Source organism: Ranitomeya imitator, chromosome 3 (genome assembly GCF_032444005.1).
Source record: "Ranitomeya imitator isolate aRanImi1 chromosome 3, aRanImi1.pri, whole genome shotgun sequence".
Taxonomy (NCBI): Eukaryota; Metazoa; Chordata; class Amphibia; order Anura; family Dendrobatidae; genus Ranitomeya; species Ranitomeya imitator.
This window is the reverse complement of record NC_091284.1, coordinates 793,552,991-793,565,982: the sequence shown is the minus strand read 5'-3', so window position 1 is coordinate 793,565,982 and position 12,992 is coordinate 793,552,991. Positions and strand designations below refer to the sequence as shown.

The window sequence follows — 12,992 nt, the reverse complement described above, 5'->3', positions numbered from 1 at the left end:
GTGACTGCACGTACGGCAGAAGATCAATGACTGGTCACATATAGCAACAGATATTTCAACATGATTTTTTTTTCTTAATTTTATCAAATTCCTTGCACTTAGATACATTTTTTTTTATGACAGGCAACCCATTAGGTTTCATTCACGCTTCGGCTTTTCTCGGCCAAGTGATATATGTGGTTTTCACGGACAGCACTTGTACCTATAAAGTCTATGGGGATGTTCACATGTCCGTGATTTTTTCTGGTCTATGCAAAATTGAGACAAATTTTTCACAGACAGATAGATAGAAGATAGAGAAACTTTTTTTTTTCGTTTTGATTATCATCCAAGAAAATGATGAAACTTTGACCAAACTCTGTGGTCAGTGAGTCAGTTTTTCCCATTACTCTGACGACACTCAGATAAAACTGAATCTCTTGTACGAGAAAATCACTGATGTCTGAATGAGCCCTTACACGGTGGAATTGAAAGAAAATTATTCAAAAAATTGCTTCAGACCAACATTCCAGCTCTGTCAAATCTAGAGTCCCCAATACACTTTAGGTAGCTGTTGTCCAAATGATGGTTTGGCTGAACATACGACCAACAGGTGTCTTCCCGAAGTCTCCCGTAAACAGGAGCACTCAACTTCTTCCCGAAGTCTCCCATACAAAGGAGCACTCAGCTTCTTCCTGAAGTCTCCCATACACAGGATCATACAGCTTCTTCCCGAAGTCTCCCATACAGAGGAGCACTCAGCTTCTTCCTGAAGTCTCCCATACACAGGATCATACAGCTTCTTCCCGAAGTCTCCCATACAGAGGAGCACTCAGCTGCTGAGTGCTCCTGAGTTCTCTATCAGAGGACCAATGTCAGACATCTCAGGAGGTGGCTTAACTTTTAGAGAACAAAAGAATCAACAGTGCAAAATTTGATAGGCCACATCCTTCTGTCCCTCAACATCATTTATCCAGAGACAGTCGGGAGACCATTACAACTAATATGCATGGACTCCCAAATCCAAAGTCATCTTTCAGTCTATCAGATGGTCAAGTGGGATTCCTCTACATGGTGATGTCTTACATGGTCATCAAAGACTTGACAACAGAGCTCCCATACATTTTAGTTGCATTTAGAATTGACCAGAAATTATTAAATCAAAGGAGTTGGTATTCAAAGCTATTAACTGATAGTAACAAAGATGTCCAAAAAGATTCATTGCACCGAAATGATTGAATCAATGATTATTATTTCAAGATTGAGATGCTCCATAAAAGCTTTTAAGATAGGTCAAACTCTTGACACATGCTTTAGTTTATCGTTGGATGTTTTTGAGTTATGGTTTTTCCCAAATAAATGGAATCTAGAAATGCAAAAAAAGCTAATTGGAATAATCTCGTCTCGGGACACTCTGTAGCCATGGACTGGGTACAGAACATGGTCGTGAGTATCTCCAACCTAATCAGTAGAATCGATAGAATGAGGCTACACACTGGACATCTATCTTATCAATACCATGGATGGCAAGAAGAAATAAATCAGTTCTGGAACAAATCAAGCCAGACAGGTCACTCGAAGCAAGGATCACAAAGCTACGACTTGCCTTCCGTGGACACCTCATATGAAGAGAGCAATCACTGGAGAAGAACATCATGGTCAGCAGAACAGAAGGAACAAGGTGAAGAGGAAGACCAGCAACCTGATGGCTAGATACTATCAAGAGAGACCTTAGTAGACTTATCTAGGCTTGCACAAGATCGATCTTTCTACAGATCGTTCATCCATCATGTCGCCATGACTGGAGATGGAGCCAAAGGATGTTAAAAAAAAGTTCATTATTGCCAGTGGAGCCCTCTACAGAAATGACAAGCGATTGCAAAGGTCACAAACCACCGAGGTCTTCACTGCCACAGGGTCAGAAAAGCCAAGCCCATACGTCAATATGGATAGAAGCTAATAAAATGGATGTAATTTGATGAGGCTTTGGCAAGGTAAACATGGAGTGACTCTACAAATGGAGCAATTTTCATTGTAAATTGCAGTATAAATCCCGAAACCTATATCATATGAAAGTCGATCAGCACAAGTAATGGCCTGTGATCAATCGCTGTTTGTTTTTTTTTCTGCTCATTAATAGTCCCAGATGATTATGGTTCACGCCGATGCAAAAAAAAATAAAAAATGTTTCTTACCAGTCTCCTTCTTTCTTCCTCTACGGTAATGAGTAGGCGAGCAAATTCTTTCAAGGATTGAGCTGAAAGAAAGGAAACAAAGTTAAGTGCATGTATTGATTCCCTGATAAAAGGACTTTAGAGGAACATGACAGCTAAAAAGGAGACTTGTCAAAGAAAACCCATACACAAGACTATTAAAAGGGGCACTAAAACTAGAATTTGATGATAGCGGGGGAGCTCAAAAGAAAGAAGATTGCGGCACATTTGTCAGTCTGTGATCCTTGAAAACAAACACACTTTTAGAAATCAACTCATGGCTGACTCCAGCAGAAGATTTGGCTTAAAGGGTTTTTTCCCCCTCTTTTAAATCCAATTCATCCCTTGCTGCATTTTGTTTAAAACAATACAAACCACGCTATAGGATGTCACCATGACAGCACGGTCGCAGGCGGCTCTGAGCGGGGTATTTCGGTGTGGATGGAACGCCCGCCTCCGAGCAGCTGAGTTCACCGATTGGCTGCTGCGCTGCCAATGTGACTTCAGCGCCACGGCCAATGCCACATAGCAGGAACAGCAACGGAGGCTCACCGATGGATCCAGGGATGGCGATTACAGCACAATGTTTGTTCTTTTTAAACAAAATGCAGTGAGAGATAAATTTTATGCGAGAGGGAGCAATTCCTTTAAGCCCGCCCACAAACATTAACTAAAAGTAGGACGAACCTGCTGATATCGGGGGGGTATCGGCCTGTTAGTTTTATAACATTCAACCCTTTTTGTATAACAGAAGGTAAGCCACTGGCAGAGGAGTTTCTCAGAGAGCTCAAGATAGCTGGGGGAGCAGTCAGCCGGGGCTGGATTCACAGTAACACAGTTCAGTACTGCTGTGTTGGATTCACAGTAACACAGTTCAGTATTGCTGTGTCTAATGTCCTTCATGATGCTGTTGCTTACATCATGTGCTACAGAGAGACAGGAGAGCAGGAATCCCTCATGCTGTGTATGGTAGATATCATGGAAGCTAGTTTTCTACCCACTAGGCCCGAGACTAATGAAAATTAGAGACTTGAGAGAGGGGAATATTGGTGATAAATGCAAGGTACAAGTCATATAATGGTATTCTTCATGCAAAAACATGACAGCTTGTTCTGACCGGTCACCAGAAACGCGCTTATTCCGTGTTACAGGTAGACACATGGGCAGCTGAAAGAACCTACAGTGTGAGAACCTCAACAACCAACCTCTCATATCTCAGCTTCAGGCTACGGTATTGAAGTGCACTACTACTGATAAGGTAGAGGAAGAAGTGCGCCATACCACTGGGACCATTGCTAGGGTCCAGACCATGAAAAGAAAAGCAAGAAGAATCCGCTGGTAAAATGTAAGAAATATCCAGCGCTCGGGGATTGAGCAATGTTATTCGAAAGTGTAGGAAGACGCTATAAATCAATTTTAGCGTTTTATAAATTTCACATATTGTAGTCTGCAAAACACATCAGTACATTATAGTGGCTGCCGCAGCATTTCCGAGGGTCTCGGGAGAGACCCGATACGTGATATTTCCCTTCTCTCTCAGATGGTAAGGTGCCTCACTTTACCAAACACATTTGTAACTTTGAAAATATGGAAATCTACTTGAACATTCCATTATTTAATAGATAAAGAAAAAAAAACACATATGTGCGGGCTGCTGTGTAACAACGCAAGGAGTCGATGGTGGGTGAAGATCCCACAACCCGGTACTTCGTATCCATGAGGTCCCTTGGTTCTTCTAGGCTCGATTCCAAAGTGCTCCCCGATACTTGTCTTCTGTTTTTAATTCTATCTGAGCCAAATTTCTACATTCAGGGGACACAGCGGAGGGTTTAGAAAGTCCTTCCCCATAGCCATACGGGGGCTTGTTTTTTTGCGAGGGACGAGTTGTACCTTTTGAATAATACCATTAATTTTAGCATGTGATGCACTGGGGAAAAAAAATTCCAAGTGTGTAGAAATTGCGAGAAAAGTGTAATTCCACAATTGTTTTTTGGGTTTTTTATTTACCATGTTCACTACATGGTAAAACTGACCTGGTAAAATGATTCCCCAGGTCAGCACAAGTTCGCAGATACCAGACATGTATAGTATTTTTTTTTTTTATTTAACTGGTAAAATAAAATTCTAAAATTTGTAAAAAGAAAAAAAAAATGTTTTTGTCGCATTTTTCCGAGACCCGTAATGTTTTCATTTTTTGGGATCTGGAGCTCGGTGAGGTGGTAGATATGATGTTTTGATCATCTGAATTTTGCAATTTCATGAATATTTTTTGCAATTTACTGTGTGGTAAAAATGTCACATTCAACACGAAGATGCAACAAACCTTAAAGTGTAACTATCATTTCAGGTGACCACGTGATTGTATATGTGACGCAGCACTATTTTCGGCCATTACATGACTTCTGATTAACATTTTTTATCAGTTTTCCCCTCTGCAAGCTTCCCCTATAATTTTCACACACAGACATGAAGGATTCCTGCTCTCCCCTCTCTATATGTTCAGAAGCTATAACTGCATGGAGCACATTATACAGAAGGACTGAGCAGTGTAGCTGTGAATCCTGCACTGGGGCGAGATAAAACACAGTACAATGTCTGTGTCTTTGCTGGAGTGGGAGACAGAAGGAAGGGAATGAGAATGGTCTCGAGTGGAGAAGGAAGCATATGACTGTGTTACTGTGATAAGATAGTTAACAAAGTTTCTTCTATTCGCTCACATTTTCCGTGCCTTTTAATCTGTTAATTAACATTTCTACATTAATTTATTCCAGAGAACACACAGTAGAATTCCAGTAGAATCCGGCAACGTCCCTGTTCTAGAGGCGACTGTTATGATCATGAAATCACTGAGCTACAATGTTGTGTCTCCCGTCGCTGCCTGTCTAGACCTGACTTGTTTATCTTTCTCACACCCGGTCTAACCTGACTTAGAGTTTCTCCGGCAGAATCTCGGCTTCTTATTCAGTCTCTTATTTATTTATTTTACTCGCTTATATTAATTCCACAGCACTTTACAGACATTATCATCGCTGTCCCCAATGGGGCTCACTATCTGGATTCCCTATCAGTATGTCTTTGGAATGTGGGTGGAAACCGGAGAACCCGGAGGAAACCCACGCAAACACGGGGAGAACGTACAAACTCCTTGCAGATGTTGTTCTTGGTGGGATTTGAAGCCAGGATTCCAGCGCTGCAAAGCACCAGTGTTAACCACTGAGCCACTGTACAGTGCTAACCACTGTGCCACCCTACAGTGCTAACCACTGTGCCACCCTACAGTGCTAACCACTGAGCCACCGTACAGTGCTAACCACTGAGCCACCGTACAGTGCTAACCACTGAGCCACCGTACAGTGCTAACCACTGAGCCACCGTACAGTGCTAACCACTGAGCCAGCATACAGTGCTAACCACTGAGCCACCGTACAGTGCCAACCACTGTGCCACCGTACAGTGCTAACCACTGTGCCACCGTACAGTGCTAACCACTGAGCCACCGTACAGTGCTAACCACTGAGCCACCGTACAGTGCTAACCACTGAGCCACCGTACAGTGCTAACCACTGAGCCACCGTACAGTGCTAACCACTGAGCCACCGTACAGTGCTAACCACTGAGCCACCGTACAGTGCTAACCACTGAGCCACCGTACAGTGCTAACCACTGAGCCACCGTACAGTGCTAACCACTGAGCCACCGTACAGTGCTAACCACTGAGCCACCGTACAGTGCTAACCACTGAGCCACCGTACAGTGCTAACCACTGAGCCACCGTACAGTGCTAACCACTGTCAGTACGATTACGCAGATACTAAACATGTCTACCGTAGGTTCTTTTTAATTCAAGTGGTGAAAAAGAAAATCGGAAATTTGTTTGATTTTTTTTTTTTTGCTTTTGTTGCCTTTCTAATTTTTTATGATCTGGGGCTGGGTGAGGGCTTATTTTTTGTGCTGATGTCTATACTGATGCCAATTTATTATAACGATACTTTATTTCAATGTTGCGGCAACCAAAAAAAAAAAAATTCTGGCGTTTTAATTTTTTTTCTCGTTATGCCTTTTACGATTCGGATTAATTTATTTTATATTTTGATAGATGGAACATTTCTCAATGCAACGATAACAAATGTGTGGATTTTAATATATTGTTTTAATAGTTTTATTTTCATTGTGGCAAAAAAAAAAAATTATTTTTTTCATATTTTAAAAAAATTTTTTTTTTCTTTTTACTGTATTTAATAGTCCCGTTAAGGGACTTGAAGCTGTGAAGCTGTGCTCATCCAATCACCTGTGCTATACCTAGCCATACTCCGGCTCTTATCCCTCTCTGTCTGCAGCGGCCGCTCGCTGCACGCGGCACAACAAAATAGAAGTCGGCCAATGATCAGGAGAAGGATGAGAGCGCACACTGACAGTACAGGAGCTGTACAGGCGTTCATACACAGTGTCAGTGTGTGCGCTCTCATTTCCCTCTCCCGTCAGCATCGGCCGCTCCCTACGGTGTGATTCTGTGTGCTATGAGAGGCCACCGCAGACTGGAATAGGGAAGGAGAACGCACCTGCACACTGACACTGGGTGTGCGCTCGGTTCCTGCAATGTCACTGTGTGCAGGACTAAGCCAACTAATCAACATAACGGGAGGTGGAAAGGATTGGATTTGAGGGGGCAAATGGTGAAATGAGCCCTCGGCCACACCAAGGGTGCACCCAAGTCTATTCATTTACATGTCTAATAAAACATTTTTTTGTTCTTCATTTAAAACGTAACATGTAAAATCTATAGTACAGGAATGATTTTCATAGCGGATAATTACACTAAAGGAATGGAAAAAGGTTTTAAATTTGAGTTTTGGGGGTGACAGACTCCCTTTAAGATATAATATATATATATATATATATATATATATATATATAAATTTATATATATATATATATATATATTTATTATATATATAATGCACAGTTACAGGATTCTTCGCTGGGAGAAATTATCCTTTGGCTTTTTTTTTTTTAAATCATCACTCTCGGCAGCGCAGTAGTCCTGTTTAAACAGGACTTGTGCTGCAGAGATCAGTAGCAATCTATGAGCTCAGAACGATCCATTACTAGTGATGAGGAAACGTGCTGGGGTAAGGCGTTATCCGCCATGCTCGGGTGCTAACAGAGTCAATTCGCCTTGCTCGAAAAATATGTTTGAGTCCCCGCGGCTTCAGGTCTCACGGCTGTTTGACAGCTGCAACACATGGAGGGATTGTCTGTTTGCTAGACAATCCTTCCATGTGTTGCGGCTGTTGAGCAGCAGCGAGAAATGCAGCTGCGGGGACTGGAACATATTTTTCGAGCATGCCTTTAGCACCAGAGCATGGCGGATAACACCTTATCCGCGCGCGTTCACTCATCACTAAACCTTAGCAAGTATTTGACCATCACATAAAAATATTTTTGTCTCTCAGGGATAAAAACAAAATCAGATCAATCAGATCCCAGATATTTTCTAAAACGAAAAAAAAAAAAAAATTTTTTTGCACGTCTTATACATTTTTTTAAGCAGATTCTTAGTATAATAAAAGAAAGCATACTTTACATTACAAAAGGTAAATTCCCCTTGAACCAGTATTCCCTTACAAAACTAACTTGCATGGCATCCAAAACTGCAGGAATTTTCGTAATTCAGATCATATGTGTACACCGCACATTCCGGTACATATAGTGCTGTTACATTGTAGATATTAATTTATCACATAAATAACTGGGTCAAAGGACTCCTATCCCTACGGCAGCTACGCTAAAGAAGCAGATCACCGTTTCCACTTTCATCAATATCCTTATACCACCGGGACCAAATGGAGCAGGGGACTCAATACTGTAACCAATTCTCTTCAGATGTTTTCAGCGTTGGAGCTGACAAATCTTATGATCACAGATAACTAAGAGATGATTGTACTATGAGATTAGAAGACCTCCTGATGCGTTTTAACGGGAATATATCTTCAGAAAATGACCAGGTTTACGTGTTACACGTATTGCTATTGTTTTTAAATTCACAGAAATATTTATTTTCACATCATGGTCTTTACTAAAAAGCAGAAATAGTAATCTCAATCCAACATTCGCAATAAATTATATCACAACCTCCCCTTACCATCACAATACCCTTTGCACATGCTCATTACATGCTTCAATACAAAAGATAGGGCGGGGTCTGTTCATTGCTGCTAATGTTAATGTGTTTCCTGGAACAACAGGAAGTTTGAGTCTAAAATAGCCCCGGTGGTCAGTGTGAGAACTGCACAATTTCTAATTTTATACAGATAGTAAAAAAATAAAATTGCCAGCAGAAAATTAAATCAGATTGTTGTGTTAAATGTATATTTTTAAAAATGTTGGCAAATTCCCTTTAAGAGAGCATAGGAGAATGGAAAATCATATCCCTACCAATGTATGAAGGGGTTTTAGGGAACTGTAATATTGGTGGCCATTATTTAGTCTGGGAGTTCTTCTTCTTGTGGGGTTCCTTGACATCTTTGCTCCAAATGCTTCAAGTTGTCGGACATAGATCAAGAATGTAACACAGAATCATAAATGTTCTTAATTTTTTTGACTTTTTTGGTGACTTTTGAACCCATTATCTACCAATGTCCTTTTTTTTGGGACGCCTAATCATTAGCTTCTAGCAACTAAGATTTTATAATTTTTATAATTAGGTCCAATTTTTTGTGTTGTGTTTGTAAAATGAATGTTTTCAAAATAGGAAATCGTGTCATTGTCATTTTTAATTGAATATTGTGACGCCCGTTTCTGAAAAATCCGTACTTGAAAAATTTTTGCAAATTAGGTTTCTGATTCATTAGGAGCCAAATCATTAACAATCTGTCATTAAAAAAAAAAAAAAAATGAAAATGGCTAATTTGGCAAGTAATGGGTTAAGCACCAAAAAAGTAACATGTTCGGCTTAAAGGTGGAAAAATTTGAACAAAAATTTCCAGTCTTACATTAAATTAATCCCAGGAGGGACCAAAATACATTTTCACAAATATTTTGGAACTTTTTAAAACTTCGCAATTGATGAATCAGCTGAAAATATTTGGAAAAAAACAAATAACAAACATAAAAAAAAAGCAAAAACAAATAAAATTAGACTTTAACCTCTTTACGACCAGGCAATTTTTCATATTTATGCTTTTGTTTATCCCTGTCCTTTTTCCGACAGCCAGAACGTCTTTATTTTTTCATTGGCACAGAATTAGGATTGTTTTTTGCAGGAAGAGTTGATGTTTTGAATGACACCATTCATGTTAATATTCAATGTACTGGAAAGCGGGAAAAAAATGTTACATGTGCAGAGAAAGTTTGAAAAACAATTGAAATTTCGTCATGGGTTTTTGTGCGTGTTTTTATGTTGTTCATCATGTGGTAAAAATGACTCCGAATCATAATTCTCCAGGTCCGCACGATTACAAAGATACCAAACTTGCTTAGATTTTTTTTTATTTTTTTTTTTGGTCATTTGGGCAATGTTCACAGGTTGCGTTCTTGCTGCGTTTTTTTCTGCAGGCAAAACCTGCTGCAAAAAATGAAATCCCATAGCATATGCTGTTACTGTAAAGCCCAGCTTAATATTTGCAGAAAAAAAATGCTGCAAAAATGCAATGTGTGAACATAGCCCTAAATGGAGAAAAAAAAATTAGGACACTTGTAAATTAAAAAAAAAAAAGGTTTGGTCTGTGACACTATTTTTATTTTCCCAGTGATTGGCTTGTTTCTTTGCAAGGAGAGCGGATGGCTTTATTGATAAAAGTTGGGCTGCATGCAATGCTTTTATCTTGTTTTATTTGCATTTTTTTAAAGTTTTTTTCTTGTTACAGCATTTACTGTTAATTAATTTGAGTCTTAGGAATTTTATGGAGGAGTCAATACCTAAAAAAGTTTTCTTTTTTTGCCACTTTTTTATTTGTGGGGGATTCACATTTTTATATTGTTTTTTTATTATGATTGTTTAGTTTCATTTTTAGTCCCCTTAGGGGTCTTGAACCTGCAATTGCTTGTACAATATACTGCAGTATTGCAGAGAGTGTAAATCTCGGCCTCTTCACAGGAGGGGCCAATTGGATCTGTTGCACGTGAGAACCGTCACGTTCCGGGTTCCGATTCAACGTTCCAGTCCAATCTCTGATGGTGGTGTTTTAAAGGGCCACTGTCACCCCCTCCAGCCGTTATAAACTAAGAGAGCCACCTTGTGCAGCAGTAATGCTGCATTCTAACAAGGTGGCTCTTTTAGTTTTTTGTTCATGTATTCCCAAAATAAAGCGCTTTGAAACTTATCCAAAATACCCCTCTTTGTCCACGGAGGCGGGTCCTCACTCCCCAGCTTGAACGGTACTCTGCCGTCACTCCAATCTTCAGGGGCTTTCGGCGCCGCCCCCTCCGCGCTTTTTTCGCTTCAAAACCGGCGCCTGCGCTGTGTACAACTGTGTGGGGCAGGCGCAGTAAGCTCTGGCCGTCTGACGTCCCAGCCAGGCTTGCAGACTGCGCCTGTGTGGGCAGTGCGGCCAGCCATCTTGGGAATCCCAGCCCCGCACTGTGTTATGCATTATGCACAGTGCGGGGCTGGGATTCATAAGCAGGGCGGCCGCACAGGCGCAGTCTGCAAGCCTGGCTGGGACGTCAGACGGCCAGAGCTTACTGCGCCTGCCCCACACAGTTGTACACAGCGCAGGCGCCGGTTTTGAAGCGAAAAAAGCGCGGAGGGGGCGGCGCCGAAAGCCCCTGAAGATATTCGTGATGGCAGAGTACCGGTTCAAGCTGGGGAGTGAGGACCCGCCTCCGTGGACAAAGAGGGGTATTTTGGATAAGTTTCAAAGCGCTTTATTTTGGGAATACATGAACAAAAAACGAAAAGAGCCACCTTGTTAGAATGCAGCATTACTGCTGCACAAGGTGGCTCTTTTAGTTTATAACAGCTGGAGGGGGTGACAGTGGCCCTTTAATGGTTACGTAGTGATCAGAGCTCAGCTCTGGTTGCTGCAGTTAGACGCAGATATGGGCTGTGTCATGCTGCCTGCATCAGACGCGTGTGGAGTCAGCTCAGCTATTAAGGCCCCTCTATAAATGGGAACGCCTATAATAAGATGCATGTATGTCCATTGTATGTGAGGCGCCCCCTGAAGAAGTATAGATGAAACGCGCGTCGGGGAAGAGGGATACGGCACAGGCTCCACACACTTAGTAAGTATACCGGAGAATTTCAAGCTTTATTTGCACTTCTTTTGAGGGTTACTTTGCCTTAGTCAATAAGGATTATTGCATCAATAATTGTATTATGATATGAGCTATGGATGTCACCAGGCTACAACATTTTATATGTGATTTAGATACTTGTTGAATTCCAGACTATGTTGCAAATGATTTGCCATCCCGCCATGTGTTGTCGCTGTGTAACAGCCATGAGACACGCAGCCGCGGGGACTGGAACATATTATCCAGGCACGCCGCAGACACTTGGTCAGCACCCGAGCATGGCGGATAACACCTGATCAGAGCACATTCGCTCATCGCTACTCTTTACTCATCGCCGCACATTTATATTATTGCTCTCACCGATGTTTATTTCGTCATCTGTTTCGGCATCGCCAATGCATTCAAACTGGAAATCTTGCAACGAATGGGAAAATTTCTGCACGGCCATCGACAGATCTGCAATATAATAATGAGGAATAGTGAATAGGCTGCAACAAAGAACTGTTATCCTGGTAAAGAGAAGCCCCTGCCCTGATAATATTACGGAGGGCACAGTAAAGAGAGCAGTGGAGGATATAGCATCCAAACCGCTGTAATAAAGACACAAGAACGTCTGCTCACACTGTGCTGGATGCCAGGGATGGAAAATATGTTGACGACTACTAAAGAGCTTGCAATACCACTCATGGCCACTACATAATGTACGGCAGTGTCATATCTAATCAGCTGATAGTGGGAGTGATGGATCCCCACTAGTGATGAGCGAATGTGCTCGGATGACGTCTTATCCGCACGCATGGGTGTTATCCGAGAATATTGTAGTGCTCGTATATTATGTCCAGGTCCCTGTAGCTGATTGATTTGTGGCTGTTACACAGACACAACACATGTGGGGATCCCCTAACAAACAGGTAATCCCTGCATGTGTTGTGGCTGTCAATCAGGCATGCAGCCGCAGGGACATATTTTTTGAGCGCACGCCAAAGACACTCGGTCAGCACTTGGGCATGGCGGATAACACATGTTCTCTCGTCACCATTAGTAAGTCATCACCAATCCATAATTTTTTGATTACAGGACTCTGAGGTGGAGCTTTGATCGCACATGTGCATCATTGACCCATTCATTGTATATCTGGTGATTGGACATAAGCAAGTGCCTGGTTACCTTTTTCAGTCCTATAGACAATGAGAAGAATGATGGCTGCATGCGGATGAGTACAGCACTCAAGTACCTCCAGCAGTCCCATAGACAATGGATGGCCATCACTCCCATTCAAAGCCCTATGGGGGGTTTGCACCAATTAAACCAGCAAGTTATCATCTATAGGTTGTGATATGCTGAGTTGGGACAACCTTTTACCCCTTTGGGGCACTAGACTCCTTTCATGGCTACCAAATATTGCGAATATAAAAATGCAAAATTCCAAAACTCCCATCATACCGCCACACGCTGTACTCATATAGCATTTTTTTCCGACATGTCTAAGTCATCTGCTATATGACAGAAAAGATGCTATTTCCTCCCCGTAAATAAGGGTCAAACCTGTAATTGCCGCCCATC

General features: G+C 41.6%; 1 protein-coding gene across 1 annotated transcript in view; it reads right to left on the bottom strand.

Moving 5' to 3' along the window:
• The window catches only part of ARHGAP42 (Rho GTPase activating protein 42), a 374,547-nt gene that overhangs the window by 229,601 nt on the left and 131,954 nt on the right, over window positions 1-12,992 (bottom strand). Inside the window, exons 2-3 of the mRNA XM_069759185.1 lie at window positions 11,790-11,885; window positions 2,175-2,236 (exon numbers count right to left, since the gene is read on the bottom strand). Of these exons, the coding sequence (XP_069615286.1) occupies window positions 2,175-2,236; window positions 11,790-11,885 (158 nt within the window). The remainder of the gene's footprint in view (window positions 1-2,174; window positions 2,237-11,789; window positions 11,886-12,992) is intronic.